Genomic DNA, 17,282 nt, shown 5'->3' with positions numbered 1-17,282 from the left:
AATAAAAATTAGGGGCAATATGAGACGTTTTGGATATAATTGGTCAAATTACAAAAATTTAAAACTTTGGGAGGTAAATTGCAAAAATTAAAACTTTAATGTTCAAATTAAAAAATACTGTCAACTTTAGAAGGATAAACTGTAATTTTTCCTTAACTAAAATTTTGCGATGTGAATGCTGTTTTGCATCTACTTCCAATAAAGAGGTTCTGGTTCACGAGTCACGACAACCATCTAATTTTTTTTTTCTTGGTTTCATGAGAAGGGCATAATAGTCTTTTTAGTTTTTTTTTTTTTCGAGACAAATGACTAAATATCTTTAATTCAAAATTTTTATTAACTTAGGTATTAAATTGCCAAATTCAAAAAAAAAAAAAAAGAAAGAAAGAAGTATTCTAGGATATTTTATTCTTTTGTTTTTTTCCCTGATTGATTGAGTGTGACACTATTATAGATTTAACAACCAATAAAATTTTACTTCAAGCATATGACATCTACCATTTATGTGAAATATTATAGATACCGAAGGAAAAATAATATGGGATGAGATGAACTGGAAAAAGCTATGAATTGTAATATCTGGTGCCATTTTGCAAGAATAATTTACGTTTAAGGTGTTCCGCATTGCGATTTAAAAAAATTTTAATATAAAATAGGAAAAAAATTCGCGATTTTTACTAAGAAGTATCTATTTGATAAAATTTAAATCAAAATTACGATTTCACATAACAAATATTTGATAAAAAAAAAAAAAACATATTTTACTAAAAGCCTTTACGATTTTAAAAATTAGGTAAAACTTCAGAAAGCCTCCATGAACTTCCAACCGTTTTGACATACCCCCTGAATTTTCAAAACTCTCACTTAAGCCCCCTGAACTTTGATTTTCTCTCACTTTGGACCATTTTAACGTTAAAGTCAAACAATGACTTTTTATACCCATTTTACCTTCTTCCAAAACTACGTCATTTTGTGTCCTAAAACTACAACACCTACCCAGCCCAAAACGACGTCGTTTTAGGCATAAATTTTTATTTATTTATTTTTTTTTAAAAAAAGAAAAGCAAAATAAATAATTTTTTTTTAAAAAAAATTAATGCCTAAAACGACGTCGTTTTGGGCTGGGTAGGTGTTGTAGTTTCAGGACACAAAACGACGTAGTTTTGGGGACAGTAAAATGGGTATAAAAAGTTAAAAGGGTCAAAAGTGAGAGAAAACCAAAGTTCAGAGGGGCCTAAGTGAGAGTTTTGAAAATTCAGGGGTATGTCAAAACGGCTGAAAGTTTAGGGGAGCTTTCTGAAGTTTCCCCTAAAAATTAGTAATTTAAAAACAAAATTTTAGGGGAAACTTCAGAAAACCCCCTTAAACTTCAAGCCGATTTTAAAAACCCCTCTCTGAATTTCCAAAACTCTCACTTAGGCCCCCTGAACTTCCGTTTTCTTTAACTTTGGACCCTTTTAACTTTTTATACCCATTTTACCCTCAACCAAAACTACGCCGTTTTACCCTCAACCAAAACTACGTCGTTTTGGACTCCAAAACTACACCGTTTTGAGCTTCAAAACTACAACACTTACCCAGCCCAAAACGACGTCGTTTTAAGCATTAATTTTTTTTTTTTTTTTTTTTTTTTTTTTTTTTTTATTTTAAAAAAGAAAAGCAAAATAAATAAATTTAAAAAAATTAAAAAAAAAAATTAATCGAGGTGGCTTTAGCCACCCCCTTGGCCCAAAAAAAAAAAAAAAAAAAAAAGGGCGATCGGGTGCTTTTGGGGGTGGCTGGACCACCCCCAAGGGGCTGGGGGTGGCCGAAAATGGGGTGGCCGAAACCACCCCAGCCCCTTGGGGGTGGTCCGGCCAACCCCAGATCCCCTCGTTTTTTTTTTTTTTTGGCCTTTTGGGGGTGGCCGGACCACCCCATGGCCAAGGGGGTGGTCCGGCCACCCCCAGACCGGCAAGGGGGTGGCTGAGCCACTCCCGATTAATATTTTTTTTTAAAAAATTTTTAAAATTTTAAAATTTTACTTTTTTTTTTTTTAAATTAATGCCTAAAAGGACGTCGTTTTGGGCTGAGTAGGTGTTGTAGTTTTAGGACACAAAACGACGTAGTTTTGGAGGAGGGTAAAATGGGTATAAAAAGTCAAATTGTTTGACTTTAACGTTAAAAGGGTCCAAAGTGAGAGAAAACGGAAGTTCAAGGGGCCTAAGTGAGAGTTTTAGAAGTTCAAGGGGGGTTTTTAAAATCGGCTTGAAGTTTAGGAGGGTTTTCTGAAGTTTCCCAAAATTTTAAAAATCGTAATTATTAAACCCACGATTCCAATTTCCAAGGGAAGATTGAATTCCGCTTATATTAAGTGAAAAACAAAATATGTTTCCAATAACTTTAGTTGAAAATTAAATCAAATTAACAAAATAAAAAAACCTTAAATCCCCAAGTGTTGTTTTGGCCGATGCGGTAGATCCACGTTCAGGTCTACTCTCTCTCTCTCTCTCTCTCTCTATATGCGTGAAGAAATGAGAACCAAAATAGTGAAGAAGGCATTGAAAGAATTACAACTGTAATAACTGAACCAATTGCCACCGTCGGATCAGTAACTAGAAAAACCAGACGAGAAGCGGAAAGTGCAGGATCCGAATTGAAATCGGGGAGATCCAAATGACGTCCGGGGATCCGAATCTGGACTTGCAGGAGTCTGGTTGGGAGGAACTGAGGAGAGAGGCCCGGAAGATCGAGGGCGATCTCGACGTCAAGCTCTCTTCCTACGCCAAACTCGGCGCAAGGTTCACCCAAGGCGGTACGAGTTTCTCGTGCTACTGCACTTTCTGTCTCTCTTTGTTTTCTCTGCTTTTTCCACTTTCTGCATTGCGTTTTGGGATATTCGTGGTATTGGGATTGATGGGTCTGCGTTAGATTTGGGAATTTTTTTTGATAAGTAATTTAATCTCATTGAAAAGCGCAGAGGGGAAAATTTAGTAATCATCGTTAAAATATATATGTTCTTTTGGGTATATTTATGTTAGTGGGTTTTGAGATATCTTAGGGAATTTATGGTAAAGATCTGTTAAAAAAGAAAAGAAAATTTGGAAGGTTGAATGGGGGGATAAGTTCAATTGTAAATGGGTGATTATGCCATTGCAATGCATGAATTAAGATTGGTCCTAGCAGTTAGCCTGCGCCCTGAGAGCTTTGAATTGAAAATTTGGGGAAATAAACATCTTAGGAGTCTCCAAGTGAGGCCTTGATATAACATGATGGCACCACGTTAAACTAAAGTGAGGCAGCCTATATCCCCTTTAAAGCCCATAGTTGGCCCATTCTAGCCATAGTAGCCGATGTCAAAATTCCAGCCACCGTAGCCGATGCCGCCAAAAGTCACCAATGTCAAAATCTCGGTCAAAGTAACCGATGCCGACCAAAAAGTTGTTAATGTTCAAGTTCCAGCTAGTAGCCGATGCCGGCCACATTCACTGATGTTCAATTTCAGGCCATAGTAGCCAATGCCTAACACAGTCGCCAAAGTCTGGAGCAGCTGATGTTCCAATTCAGGCGCCATCAACTCCAACCACCTCTGTCGGCTGCCACCAACTCCGGCAAGTTTCTGGCCACCATCTCAAGCCTCCATTGTCGACCAAAGTTCAAACTCAAGTTTCAACAATTTTCCACTTTGAGTTTGAGGGGATATTCGAGCATATTGTGGAGTTCAAGAATCAAAGTCACATTTGAAGTCTATCACTTAGTCATAGTTGAAGACTATCACCTAACTACACGTAATTCTTTGTGTTTATTTATTATTTCGCTTTATATTTATTTGTCTATCGCATTATTAGTTTCTGTAGCTTTAGTGTCGAATACATTAGTGAGTTTAGTGACTACAATGAACCCTCTCTCCCTATTTCTTCTCAAAATGAAGTTGTTGGGGAAATTACACCTTGTGTTTGGCTATGAAAGGCTGCAAAATTATTCGTTTAAATTCAACTCTGTTCTAGTAGGCCCTAGACTCACTGTAGCAGTCCATGCCATTGCTTTTGCTGAAACCATTACTCTTCATTCACCCTTGGTCTAACCATTGTGCGCCATAGACATCTAGCATGTTGTTGGATATGGAGAGTGGGAGTATATGAATGAATGGGATCCTTGTCCATAATGGCACTTCACCCATCTTTGGTTCACTCCTTTGGTGTTTGTCACATTCCGCCGTGAAAATATGCACGTGTAGATTATCTGTTTTTGGAAGAAGTAGCTCTTTACATGCTTGTGGTATAAAGAAGTGGCACTTGACTCACTTGTGGTTTAGAATCCCACCTGTGTTGTTGCACTATAATGTTTAATGCAAGTGTGATGTGTGGAACTCAACAAAGTGATACTTTATATAGCACAAGTTGGCAAACCAATCTCATTCACACCATAAGACAGGAGGGAAAAGTGTAATTTTTGCTTTATGATATTATGTGTGTGTTGTATACTGGGTCCCCATCTGAAATTTAAATGCATAATCAGGATATGTGGATACTGGGTCCCCATCTGTTGGGTCCAGCAGATCGTGGAAGTCCATGGAAATGGAAATCCAATCGTTGCTTGAGAAGCTACTGGATGTAAATGACTCAATGAGCCGATGTGCTGCATCTGCTGCTCCAGCTACTTCTGTAACTCAGAAGCTTGCAAGGCATAGAGATATACTTCATGAGTTTACCCAGGTTTATTTTGTATAATGAACTATTTTACCCCATTGCATTAGTTACTTTCACTCAGTTCAGAAAGTCATCATCTGCTGCATTACCCAACAAGAAGAAATGTCTACGAAGTTTCACATAATTTGTCAGATTCTTTGCAATTTCTTATCTTTTAAAAAAAACACAATTTATCATACTTTGTACATCATCATGTATTGAGATTAGTAAATCTTGCATGTGCCTGTGAGTTTTTAAGAAAAAGTTGTAAGTCGGTAATTAGGAACCTGATGCAACTATTTACTGACTTCCAGTTATTGAAGTTTTACTATCAGCTATTTTATTGCTAACTCAGCAGTTCTCGAAAAAAATCTTTATGATATACATGTGTTTAGGTTCTTTACCGATGCAGTTAAACTATTTGTTATAGCAGGAGGACACACTATGACTGAAGAGCTGCAGATTTCCATCCGTTTCTCTGCTCCTTTCAATCAAGCATTTAACATGCTTTGTGGGTTTTGAACTGATAATTGTATCAAAAATATTAATTCTATGAAGATACCTGTACAAGAGAAAATAGCATGCTGCTAGAGTGCTAATATTAGTATATATGTCATTTGGAAATAAAGCTAAACATGCTATGAAAATAAAGCTAGTTGAGAAACACCAGAGTCTAGGCTACATTGATTTTTTGATAAGTAATTTAAATAAATATCAATAAAAGCGTAAGGTGCCCCCAAGTACACTAAAAGTATACAAAAAGAACCACCTAACTAGTAAGGGCAAAACGAACAAGGAAATCACTAAAATTAATTGACAAAGAAGACATATACACCGCTGTCCATAAATACAAAGTTTTATAGAACAAAGATAAAATTTCCCCCAACGTCTTCTCCCCATCCACAAAGCACCTATCATTCCTTTCCTTCCATACACACAAGAAGAGGCACATAGGCACCATTTTCCACATCGCAGCACTTCTAGGCTTGCTAAAGGACCACCAACAATTCAGCAGATCAACAACACTTCTAGGCATAACCCAGGACAACCCAAAACGACTAAAAAAGGCACTCCAAATGGCGGAAGCCACATCACAATGGAGAAGAAGGCGATCCACCGATTCCCCATTCCTTTTGTACAAACATCTATCTATCACGATGATGTGCCGCCTCCTGAGATTATCCAAGGTGGGGATCTTGCGTAGAGCCGTTGACCATTCAAAGACTACCGCCCTCGAAGGAGTTTGTGTTCGCCAAACGCTCTTCTAGGGGAAGCGGCTCCCTACAGGAGAAACCAACAAGCAAAAGTAGGATTTGACCTTGAACAAATCTTTCTTGGAAGACGCCCACAACAACTGATCTTCACGTTTTTTTCTCACTCTAACTGAATGTGACACCCGATAAAAGGAAGCAAAGACATTCACCTTCTAATCTTGTGCCGTTCTAGCAAAGTTCACATTCCATTTGTAGGAACCGCCCAGGAACTCCAAATTAGCCGCTATAGAGGCGTCCTTAGCGCAAGTGAGACCAAATAAAACAGGGAAATCTACCTTAAAAGCCACTTCCCCACACTACTGGTCATGCCAAAATCTGATCTTGGTGCCATCTCCCACCTCAATTCTAGTAAAGCTGAAAACATTATCCCACCCTTTGCTGATATTCTTCCACAACCCCACCCCAAAGGCTCTAGCAGGAACAAGAGAGCACCACCCTCCTATAAACTTGCATATTTCGATTCCACCGCAACTTTCCACCAAGCTTGTCTTTCAAGCCCATATCGCCACAACCATTTTCATAAGAGAGTGTGATTAAACGCCAACAAATTCCTAATACCCAACCCTCCCTCAAAGATTGGAGAACAAACGTTAGACAAACTCACCAGGTAATATTTGAACTCTTCACCTAGCCCACCCCAAAACGAGTGGGGATAATAATAGTAGGTCCTACCCGGGAGTCGAACCCAGGTTGCTGGAGTCAAAGTCCAGAGTGCTAACCACTACACAATAGAACCAACCTGAGTCTAGGCTTACATAAGATCATCTTTAGTGGATGGTGACATTAACTGTGTAGATTGTAAAAGATACTAATGGTTTAGTGCCATGACCTTTGTAGTCTGAAACAGCCTTGCTTGTCTTCCATACAATGAGATCAAATGTTTGAACTGTGATCCAACTCATGGGGCAGACATTTGGTTTGTTATTCTCATCTTTGTACTTATGTGGCACAGTTTTGACAAGGGTTGCATCATCTGATTTGAGAAGAGATCTGATTTAGTTATTCGTCTTTGCAATTGATTCCAAATTTGCAATCACCTCGTAAGGATATATGGCATTAATGTGCTTTAAGTTTTTATGTGCTTTCTGCTTGAATACGAAAGTCATTCTCTGTAATATTTTTTTCCTCTTTTTTTTTTTTCCTGGTAAGTAACTCATGCTTTGTCAGCGCTACTGACATTGCTATTCCCATCCCACACCACCAAATGGACAAAAAGAGATACATTAGCTAACAAATAAGCTTTGAGTATGATGCTCATTGGAAATCATTTTCTGTGTGTTGATGTATTTGTATCAATAGAAAATGCCTATAACTTCTACTTGCTCTGGTTGAAGGATGCCACAGTTTATTGCCTTAAGAAAAAGAAAAAAAAACTATTCTGATTTATGTTGCCTTCCAGATTCCTCACCTTTTCATTTTTTTTTTTTTCAAAAGTCTGATATTATTTAGAAGAATGCTCAATAGTCCAGCTGGAATTTGCTTTTCAACTGAATTCAGCATCTTCCTTGAGAAATACTCTTTGGGAGATAGGAGATGTGTAGTATGGGGTTTTAGTGTTAGTTTAGTCATGTGGCTTTAACATTCATGTGCGAACCTTTTTTTTTCTTTGTTGGGGTTGTATTATTCATGATACATCGACATTCCAGAAGTTTCCTCCGTTCCTCTTGTTGTATTCCCAAAGAGTAAGGTAAGGAGATGATAAAATGAGCTGGATTCCTTCTAAAAGAAAATCGTTTGAAGTAAAGTCTTACTATCAGGTGTTATCTACTCTAGTGAATTCCCTTTTTATGTGGAAGAGTATTTGGAAAGTTAAAGCTCTCTCGAGAGTGGCGTATTTTGTGTGGACGACGGCTTTAGAGAAAATCTTAACTTTGGATAATCTATGAAAGATGAATTTAATTGTGGTGGATTGATGTTGTATGTGTAAGAAAAGTGGGGAGTCTATTGATCATCTTCTTTTTCATTTTAAGTTGGCAAGAGAACTGTGGAGCTTGCCTTTTCAATTGTTTGGGGTTGCATGGGTTATGTCTCGAAGGGTAAGAGATTTGTTGGTGAGTTGGAGAGGACAATTTTTTTTATTTTTTTTTATTTTTTTTTTTTGAGTTGGAGAGGACAATTGGGACAATGTATGGTGTTGGAATTGTGGAGATTTGCTCCTATATGTTTATTGTGGTGTATTTGGAGAGAAAAAAACGCAAGGAGCTTTGAAGGTCGTGAGATGGGGATGTTAGAGTTAAAGAAGATGCTGTTCCAAATCTTTGTATACATGGCTAGTAGAGTTGTTTAGATTGCATGTTTCTAATTTTTCTGAGTTTTTGGAGTTTTGTTCTTTTTCTATACTATATGGGTTTCTCTTGTATACTTTATGTGTACTAGGGTTGCTACTATGATGAGCATTTTATCATGTCACTGTCAATCATTGGCATCTGTCCCATGAAGAAATGGTGTATTTTTCTTTCAGGAATTTAAAAGAATCAAGGGAAACATAAATTCAATGAAGGAACATGCCGAGCTTCTGAGTTCAGTCAGGGATGATATTAGTGAGTATAAGGTGAGCCTGGCTAAAAGCTCTTACTTATATCCTAATTATGGTAATATTTTTTATTGTTTTGTTTCTCAAAGTAAGGTTTGTTTTGCTCTCTTTCATGCAGGCCTCTGGGAGTATGTCCCCACGGATGCAGTTACTACGGGAGAGAGCAGCCATCCATGGAAGTATAGCTCATGTAAGCTTAGTTGCTATTATATTGTCTTGTTACAGGTCGTATGCTCTAGAAAGAAATTTACCTATATGCATCTTTACTACACATTTTTCTATTTCATATGATGTGAGGAATGCAATGTTTAGGTCTTTGACTCGCAGTGCATGAATGGATAGAGTAAAATATGAATTCACTAGTTAAAAGTTAATGTTGGACTGTTTGAGTACATGATGAAAAAAAAAAATATATGTAACATAGTCGAATAATATGGAGTAGTGATCAATTGACCGTTTAGTAGAGATTTAGAGCCTGCTTGAAATTGTGTTAAGGAGTTTAAAAAATGTTTTTAGTACATAAAAAGCTTTGTCAAGCAAAAATGGGTATGATTGGTAAAAAACTTAAAAAGCAATTTGTTTACTTTTTTGCTTTAAAAAGGCCCAAAAATTGCGTTTTGGAAAAGCTTGAAAATAAGACTTTTGCTAAAAACTCTTTCATACTTTTTCTATAGACAAAAGATCTATATCCCAACGTAATCTTAAACAGGCTCTTAGTTGATAGAGGTAAATTTGTGCTGAAAAATTAGTTCTAAGACCAGCAATTTGGCTGAGAAATGGTCTCATGGTGTTCTTGAAGCACATTTTAACGGATTCCTCCAATCTTATGTCTGTGATATTAGAATGTTTTAGCAGTTAGTGATCATTGGAGTTCTATAAATTCCTCGTTGCCAACCACTATGAATTCTCTATTGGTTTGAGGGTTTCCACAATCATATCTGAAGGTCATTTAGGTTTACAAAGCAGAATTAGTGCCTTGCAGTGGTTATTGGAGTAGGTTGGTTACAACTTTGTATATTATGTTGTTCAGGTGAGCCAAATTCTACGTTATAATTAAGATATAGTTGCGACGACATCGAGTTATTTTATGTGGGTTCTGAGAAAGAATGTGGTCTTATGTTCACCTCGGAAACAAACTCTTTTATGCAATCTTGCCCTCCAGGTGGCATGGGATTTTGCTACCAGACCATCGGCTGTTGGTGTGAGTCTATGACCATTACTCAGGCACCGAAGTATTATTTTCTTATCTTGAGTTGTGGAACAGGAAGGAAATTGGGACTTGGTAAGTATGCAATTTGAGAAGGTTTCCTAGTCAAGTGTTTAGGTGTGGCTCTTGCACATATCGTGTCTCCCCGAATCTCCAATTGGTGGAGGCCTTTAAGCATCGATTGCTGCATCATTATTTTCAGATGACTTATAGATTGAGATCTCAGGTTGTCAACGCCTGATGGACAGGATTACTTAAATATAATTAAGAGCTGGACAGCAGCGCTATTGCATGTGCTGGGAGTATCAGTTGGCTTAAGTTGTGCTGTTTAGGGTGAATCTGTCAATCTCTGCCTAGAAAGGTTTTGAGGCAAAGTGATGAAGGGACAATGGATATAAAGACAGTTGGATGGAATCGTGGAAGGCTCTCCAGTATCCTGAAAGTGAGGTTGGTTTAGGCTTAAGAAAACTAAAGGATAGGTGTAAGCCACAGAATGGAGATATCTCTGGTTCTCTGCGTAGAATTCTTCTATCTAGGTGTACTGGTGTAGCAAAAAACTACCAAGGGGAACATTTGAGAACCTGGTGACTGCTCTGGTTATGAGGGAAATTTGCAACGTTCAGGGTATTAGCAGGACATATGGTGAAACAATTACAGTCAATGGAAAGAATGCATTCTTATTTTCATTTTCATTTTTATTACTACTTTGACCATGAAGCTTGGGACCTGTTAAGGCCTCTTACCCAAATGGCGCTAAGCTGGAACTGGTTCAGGAAAGTTGGGAGAGACCAGGATCACTATCCTCCATGTTGGGTCCATAAGAGAATGAACAAAGATCAATTTGGCTTCCTTTACCAAGTGAGGCTTAACATCTGTAGGTTCCTGGAATTAAAATATTTATTAACCCAAAAAAAGACTGCCAACTTTTGTTATTAGCTTATATGAAGCCTGTACCTTATTTTTGACCTAAGTGCCTGTGTAAGTTGTCCGTCGTATCGTACCTAACCTACTTGTAAGAAGCTAAAACTATGTATTTTATGGCTCCTCTACTTATAGATGTGTAAAGGTTAATGTGTTATTTCAATGATCCCCTTCATTTTGATTGGTAAAATCTAATGCTTCAACCTCTCTTGGCTCTCACATATACTTTCATGTTGGTCCCAAAGCTGCGAAGTATGAATGCTCAAGACACCTGATTTTCTTTCGCCTTTTTTCTCTTTTTAATAAATCCACCCTGAATAATTTTTTTTTTCTATGTTAAGCATTGAACTTTGGATAATCATTCAAATACTATACGGTATTCTGAAAATAAATGCCTATTGGGTTGCGCTCCTTGTGCTTTTAATGAACTTTTTTGAATTCTCCAAATTGCAATCTTTGGTTCAAAATTGTGCAGATAGATGATGTGATCAGTCAGGCTCAAACAACAAGACATGTCTTGAGCTCTCAAAAGGCTTTTTTTGGGGATGTTCAAGGGAAAGTAAAGCATCTAAGTGACAAATTTCCCATAATCCGTGGCGTACTTGGTACCTCATGAAGCAATTTTTACACCCTAGTGTGATTTCTTGATATTATTTACCATAAATCTTGTGACTGAAATGAGATTAATCTCGTACCGGCTTTTGCAGGTTCAATCAAACGGCGGCGATCGAGAGACACTCTGATTTTATCAGCAGTCATTGCCGCTTGTACGTTGTTTCTTATCATCTATTGGCTTTCAAAATAACTAAAGATGTGATTTTTATTCATATGGGAAAATCAGAAATGATGTTGCTTTTTCTAGGAATTTTTGCTTCTGTAATTTGTTACAACAAATCCACTTGTGTTTCAAAAGTATGTTTCCATACCAATTGTTCATCTAAACACTTGCCATCTTTCTTTCTTCCTTCCTTCCTTCCATTGTCTTTTGTGAAAAGATTAATAAATAAACCCACCTTGAATTTTGAAGGGTTTCTTCATATATGTCAGATTGCAAATTTTTTGGTACAATAATATCGGAAAAATGCAAAATTCCAAGCCGATTTGTGCTTACAATTATGAGAAGGGAGAGATCCTTCTTCAAATAAACAAAAAAACTGGGCTATGAAATGCATATCCAGGCATTAATTTGTTCCAATTTGGAGAATTCTTGTTATCTCCTCAATAAGGTAGAGGAATTAGTTAATGGACATGGGTTATATAAATGGAGGTTCATGCCACGAAGAAGCTATTTAAAAGGGCCTAAACTAAGATGAAGTTTATCTTCATGGAATTGTACTTGTAACAATAAACATTTTAGTCTCTCTCCAAAATACCATGAAGTGCACCAAGCTTAACCTTTTCAAAGAGTTTTGAGTCCTCTGCTTGAATGCTTGTCCCATTCCTACCTATCAAAATAGTCATGATGTTCTTTTAAATCCAGAAAATCACTTGAAGAATGAATATATACCAAATTTTGTAACAATTTCTTTTTTGATGTTTAAGATATTTTGTTGTGAAGCCTAGTTTTGACAATATTTATAGCTGAAAATGCTTGTTCAGTAGTTGCGGTAATAACGAGAAAAGTAAGTACCAGTGTGACAATATTTATGGCTGAAAGTGTTCGTTTTGTAGTTGTGGTAGCAATGAGAAAAGTACATACAAGCACAACAACTCAATAAACAAGTTCGTAGGAATAAAAAAACAAATAAAAAATAAAAAATAAAGAATACAATAAATAAGTTGGTAGATATTTGATCTATTGGTGCTTACTAACCCTTGACACAATTCTGACAATTCCCAAAAGTCTAAATGTTAAACTATATTATGCTTATAATGCAAAAATTATATTTTCAATTGTTTACCGACCGACAAATATTATTATTGATTCTAGTGCAAATTTAGATCCAATTCATATTGGACCACATTTGTTTGTGTACTTAATTTTTTGGACTACCTTTTAAGGGGCCGGGACTCAAACTAAAATTTTTTGGCCTAGAGATGTATGCTAAAATATATTTATATAGAACCTTTCAAAAGTGGGGAGGCCATGGCCTATGCCAATCCCTCTCTACGTCGGTCTATGGCCGCCAAGGTGATGATCAAAAACCATTGCCGCCTCCTGCTGCCGCCACGACCACTGCCAACACCACAAGTGGTGCATCGATTTCTTGATCTGCTCGCTCTTTTTGGGTGTTAACAGTCGGAAATCTGGGCTTCAGCCCAGAAGTGCAAAACTGTTGGAATTGAAATCAAAACATTCTCAATGATGGAGGAAATATGTGCTCATCCTACAAAGTTTGCTTCCTTCGCATGCAAACCACCGTGAGGGGAATAAGAATACTTTCCTTGTCAAGAATCAGTGCACACTTTCTTCTGTGATTCGCAGTTTATTCTTCATGCTAAAAAGCTCATCCTCATCCAGATATAATGATCAAGGAGCAACTCATCATCAGATTCTGCCATACAATTAAAGTAGGCAGCATTACATCATACATTCTTATTTGGCAATCGGCATATTTTAAATATGCCCATATATTTTAAAAATAATGTGTTATTATTTCATGAGATTTATTATTTTAAAAAAATGTGACACTAACTCGTGAGATGATGACATATCGTTTAGGATTCGACTTTTAAAAACAAAAATTAAAAAATATAGCATTTCTCAAAATTGATTAGCTCGGCGACTGTGCATGCATGTGAACACTAGCTAGCTTCTAGCTTTAGGCTTGCCCTAACGGATGGGCATTCATGTCTTAGTATTTTTCTGGTCAAAATTGGTGTGCCACATATACTCATGTACCAGTGTCATTACTTTTTTAAGGACATCTTTCCGCTCTTTTAGTAAAGAAATAATTAAGAGCATTTACAAACAATACAACATACAAAATATTTACAAAACATTCAAAAAGCAACTTTCACGTTTCCGTCACATCACAACCAAGATGCAAAATTCACCATTTAATTAAAAACCATTATCAAATGAACCCCCATAATCGGATGGGGTTCTTCGGATTCGCTTCTGATGAAGCTGTTCTTGCATTTACAGCTTCTTTGTTTTTTTTTTTTTTTGGGGGGGGGGGAGGGGGGGGGGGGGGGGGAGAATAAAACATGCAATCGTAGAAACCAGTATTCAATTTTTTTTTTTTTATTTTAAATAATTTGGAAGATGCATGCAATTAGGTGCCAAGCTGGCTTGTCAAAAGTCCAAAAAAGCTTGCGATGAATCCAAACGGGGTTTGAAATTTGCTGATCACCGAATCACCGCAAACACTTGGTATGCATGGCGTAAACGTGCATTATGCCTGTTTTGGTCAAGAGGGAGGGGGGAGGAATAATTAAGGAAAATGAACCAATCCGAAGAAGAAGAAGAAAGTTTGGACTTACAAGTGTACATGCGAACCACCAGGCAGGCACGCATGCTCCACATGTTGTCTGGTTAAGGTTTAAATCAAGAGAGCAGCCACAAAAGGACATGGGAAACCACGCATGTTCCAAGTTGTCTGGATCAAATTTCCCAGGTAGGTCCATATATATATATATATGAAGCATTCAAAGGAGGTGGGGGCAGAGATTTTTAGATCCTTAGCATGATGAAGTGACTGACCAACAAATTAATGTTGTGTATTTCAAAATGAAAGGACATTGGCAATCAAAGGAGATAAGACTTTTAATTAATGATGCACATGCTTGCTTAATTGATGTTATTTCCGGCAAACATCAAAGCATGAAAACTGAAAACCACAAAAACAATGAAGCAAACATGCATGCATGGACACCAGGTTTTCTCTGGTTCTGGTATTTGTTACATCATTGTAGTATGCATGCCTGGATTGGAGGAATTTTGCTCAATCTAGTCTATAGAAGTGACACGTATTTCACATGAGGTTTTAATACATTGAGAAATACTCGTTTAATGTTATATTAGGAATATTTAATTTAAATAAAATGTGAATGACAAAGACATTTTGAAGTGGTTTTTGTCCTGGGAAATGATAATAGATTGTAGCATCTAGCTCTGATGATATGACAGTCATAGGTGAATAAGAGATTGCTATTTAACTATATGTCACAGTTGTGTGATGGTCGTGTAATGGTTTTTACCGTCATATCTAACTATGATGATAAGGGATTGCTATTTAATATACTATTATACCACTGTCATACAACTATGATGATATGATAGTAAAAATTAGCTATTAGTTTTATTTTTTATTTATTTTTAAATGAGTGTTAATCTAATGACTGATTTTCACTACCATATCATGAAGTTGTGTGTTAGATGTATAACAATTTACTAAGGAGAATGCTAATTATTTTTCTGATGTTCTCCTGATGTTCTGCTAGTCCTAGGTGAATATTATTTTCTAAAGAGAAATGATTGATGTCAATATTTTTCTCATCTCATTTTACAAATTAATCAACAACTATTCAATTGTGAACCCCACAAATCTAATAGTTGATCTATTAAATTTGTAGGAGAATATCCGAGAAATATGGGCAAATTATTGACACTAATTATATATCTTTTCTAAAAAAATAAAAAAAAAAACTGTCATTTATTTCTCTCACCTAGTTTTTAGAAAATAATATTCCTCTTGGACCAAAAGCTAGACTACCAAAAGAACACCTAACATTTTCAATACTCTTATCTTTATCTTCAGTTGCTGCATAATTTAAATGTCTTCCTCTATCTTCATTCTTCAAATAGTACTCTGCATTATCTGCAGAATTCAAACTATAGGAGATGACGAGCTTTGGTCTGAACCATCTTTGGCTGAAACTTTATCGGGTTCCCAACCTCTTAGCTTGAGTTCATTGTAAATTAATGCCCTTAAATTTATATGATTTAATATTTGAATAGAAAAAGTATGCAAATCCTACCCCTTTGTTTCACTATTTTGCAGCTGCAGTTTCAAGGAAAAAAGCTATTCACTAAAATGTCCATCGGGAGCACAAACAAGTGTGGTCTACTTCTAGGCTACTAGGAACTACATGCTGTAACAAATGTGGCTAAACTCTGCATTCTTGGACCGTCAAGAATCAAAAGTCCTGTAGAAGATCCTAAAGTTGGCCAAACTAGCATTAAGATTCCCAGCACTTAAGAGTGGAGAGAGATTGTAGGTTTACTTGTCCCGAACAAGTGAGCCTCGCATCTCGAGCAATCTAGGGCAAATAAGCTTTGCAACTTCCTTCTCTATGAAACTGCTCAAATTATTTCTAATTCGTACATCTTAAATACGAGTGATTGTAGGTCTATTTGACATAGACATGTGAACCTCACACATCAAGCTGTTTAGGGCAAGTAAGCCCTGCTGCTTCCCTCTTTATGAAATTGCTCAATTATTAGTAATCTGAACATCTTAAATATAAGAAAAGAATTATAGGTCTACTTGTCATAGATAGGTGAGCCTCGCACCTCAAGTTGTTTAGGGAAAGTAAGCCATGCAGCTCCTGTGTTTATGAAATTGCTCAATTATTAGCAATCTAAACATCCTAAATACAAGAGTGGGAATTATAGGACTACATGCCAAAGACACCTGAGCCTCGCACCTTGAGCTGTCTAGGGCAAGTAAGCTCTGCAGCTTTCCTCTTTATGAAATTTCTCAATTATTAGCAATTTGAACATCTTAAATACAGGAGATGAGTTAGAAGTTTACTTGTTTAAGACAGGTGAGCCTCGCACCTTGAATTGTGCAAGGCAAGTAAGCCATGCAACTCTCCTCTCTATAAAATTACTCAAATTACTAGCAATTTGAACATCCAAATACAAGGATTTCTGATCCGCAAAAGTAAGATTAATAGCTTCGCACTAATCACCCTTTACCTGCAAGTTTTTTTTTTTTTTTTTTTTTTTTCAATTCCAAAACATTATTAGTTTATGAGTTTTATTAGTTGTATTTCGAATATTCGTGAAGCATTTATCTTGAAATTTAAAGTTATTATAATGAAAATATGAAAATTTATTATAAGAGTCAGTCTACCCATACATGGAATCTGGTCGGTACAAGTAGTTTATATAGTCTCTAGCCTTTATACCAGTGATATAAAGAGTGTGCGACTTTGTTTGACTCTTATCTGTCAGATATTCTGACAGCTGCCTAGTATCTTACTCTCCTTAATTTGCATTCCCATCTCCCATACTTGTCCAAAAATGTTGTATAAATATTCTATTTTGATTATGTAATATTATTAATTAGAAATCACATTTTATTTTACTTTTATTTTATTTTGTTGATGTAATATAGCTACTCACAATTTATTATTATTATTTTTTAAAAAAATTCAATAATTGTTGGACAATGCAAGATCAATAACGTAAACCCCAATGCACAACTCCACCTATAATTGAACTTGTGTATCAAATGAGCTTGGATTAAAAGATGTCACTCACTACCTGTTTGGTTATGATTCTCTTTTAAATATAGAGTTTCAAAATTGTTTTGTGAGAATCAAAAGAAGAAAAATATATAACTTGCTATCCTGAGTTTTGGTCAATTTTTAAATAGTTCTTTGGTTTTAAAAAATTTCAATAATATTTTGAAATTTTTGAGCCATTTTTCAATTAGATCCTCCATAAAGTTTTTTTTGTCAATTTTTTCACAGAAGATAAAAATTATTATTTGAAAAAAAAAAAAAAA

At 36.2% G+C, this 17,282-nt stretch overlaps 1 protein-coding gene and 1 non-coding gene across 2 annotated transcripts; one reads left to right on the top strand and one right to left on the bottom strand.

Moving 5' to 3' along the window:
* Window positions 1-2,469: 2,469 nt before the first annotated feature.
* Window positions 2,470-11,534, top strand: GOS12 (golgi snare 12). The gene is made up of 6 exons (XM_059578759.2): window positions 2,470-2,794; window positions 4,498-4,694; window positions 8,403-8,492; window positions 8,593-8,664; window positions 11,078-11,207; window positions 11,310-11,534. The coding sequence occupies exons 1-6, from the start codon at window positions 2,656-2,658 to the stop codon at window positions 11,405-11,407; spliced, it is 726 nt and encodes a 241-aa protein (XP_059434742.1). The 5' UTR covers window positions 2,470-2,655; the 3' UTR covers window positions 11,408-11,534.
* On the bottom strand, window positions 6,605-6,677 carry TRNAQ-UUG (transfer RNA glutamine (anticodon UUG)). The gene has a single exon. It is a non-coding gene; the product is annotated as a tRNA-Gln (tRNA).
* Window positions 11,535-17,282: the final 5,748 nt, after the last annotated feature.

Source organism: Corylus avellana, chromosome 2 (assembly GCF_965113065.1).
Source record: "Corylus avellana chromosome 2, dhCorAvel1.hap1.2, whole genome shotgun sequence".
In the NCBI taxonomy this organism is placed as follows: domain Eukaryota; kingdom Viridiplantae; phylum Streptophyta; class Magnoliopsida; order Fagales; family Betulaceae; genus Corylus; species Corylus avellana.
This window is presented reverse-complemented; position numbering and strand designations above follow the sequence as displayed.

What these genes read in the sequence shown, in the direction of transcription:
- GOS12 (XM_059578759.2), top strand. Translation starts at nt 2,656, where the DNA reads ATGACGTCCGGGGATCCGAATCTGGACTTGCAGGAGTCTGGTTGGGAG. An exon ending in CGCAAGGTTCACCCAAGGCG is followed by an intron (nt 2,795 to 4,497) that starts GTACGAGTTTCT and finishes ATGCATAATCAG; the next exon opens with GATATGTGGATACTGGGTCC. An exon ending in TCCATGGAAGTATAGCTCAT is followed by an intron (nt 8,665 to 11,077) that starts GTAAGCTTAGTT and finishes AAAATTGTGCAG; the next exon opens with ATAGATGATGTGATCAGTCA.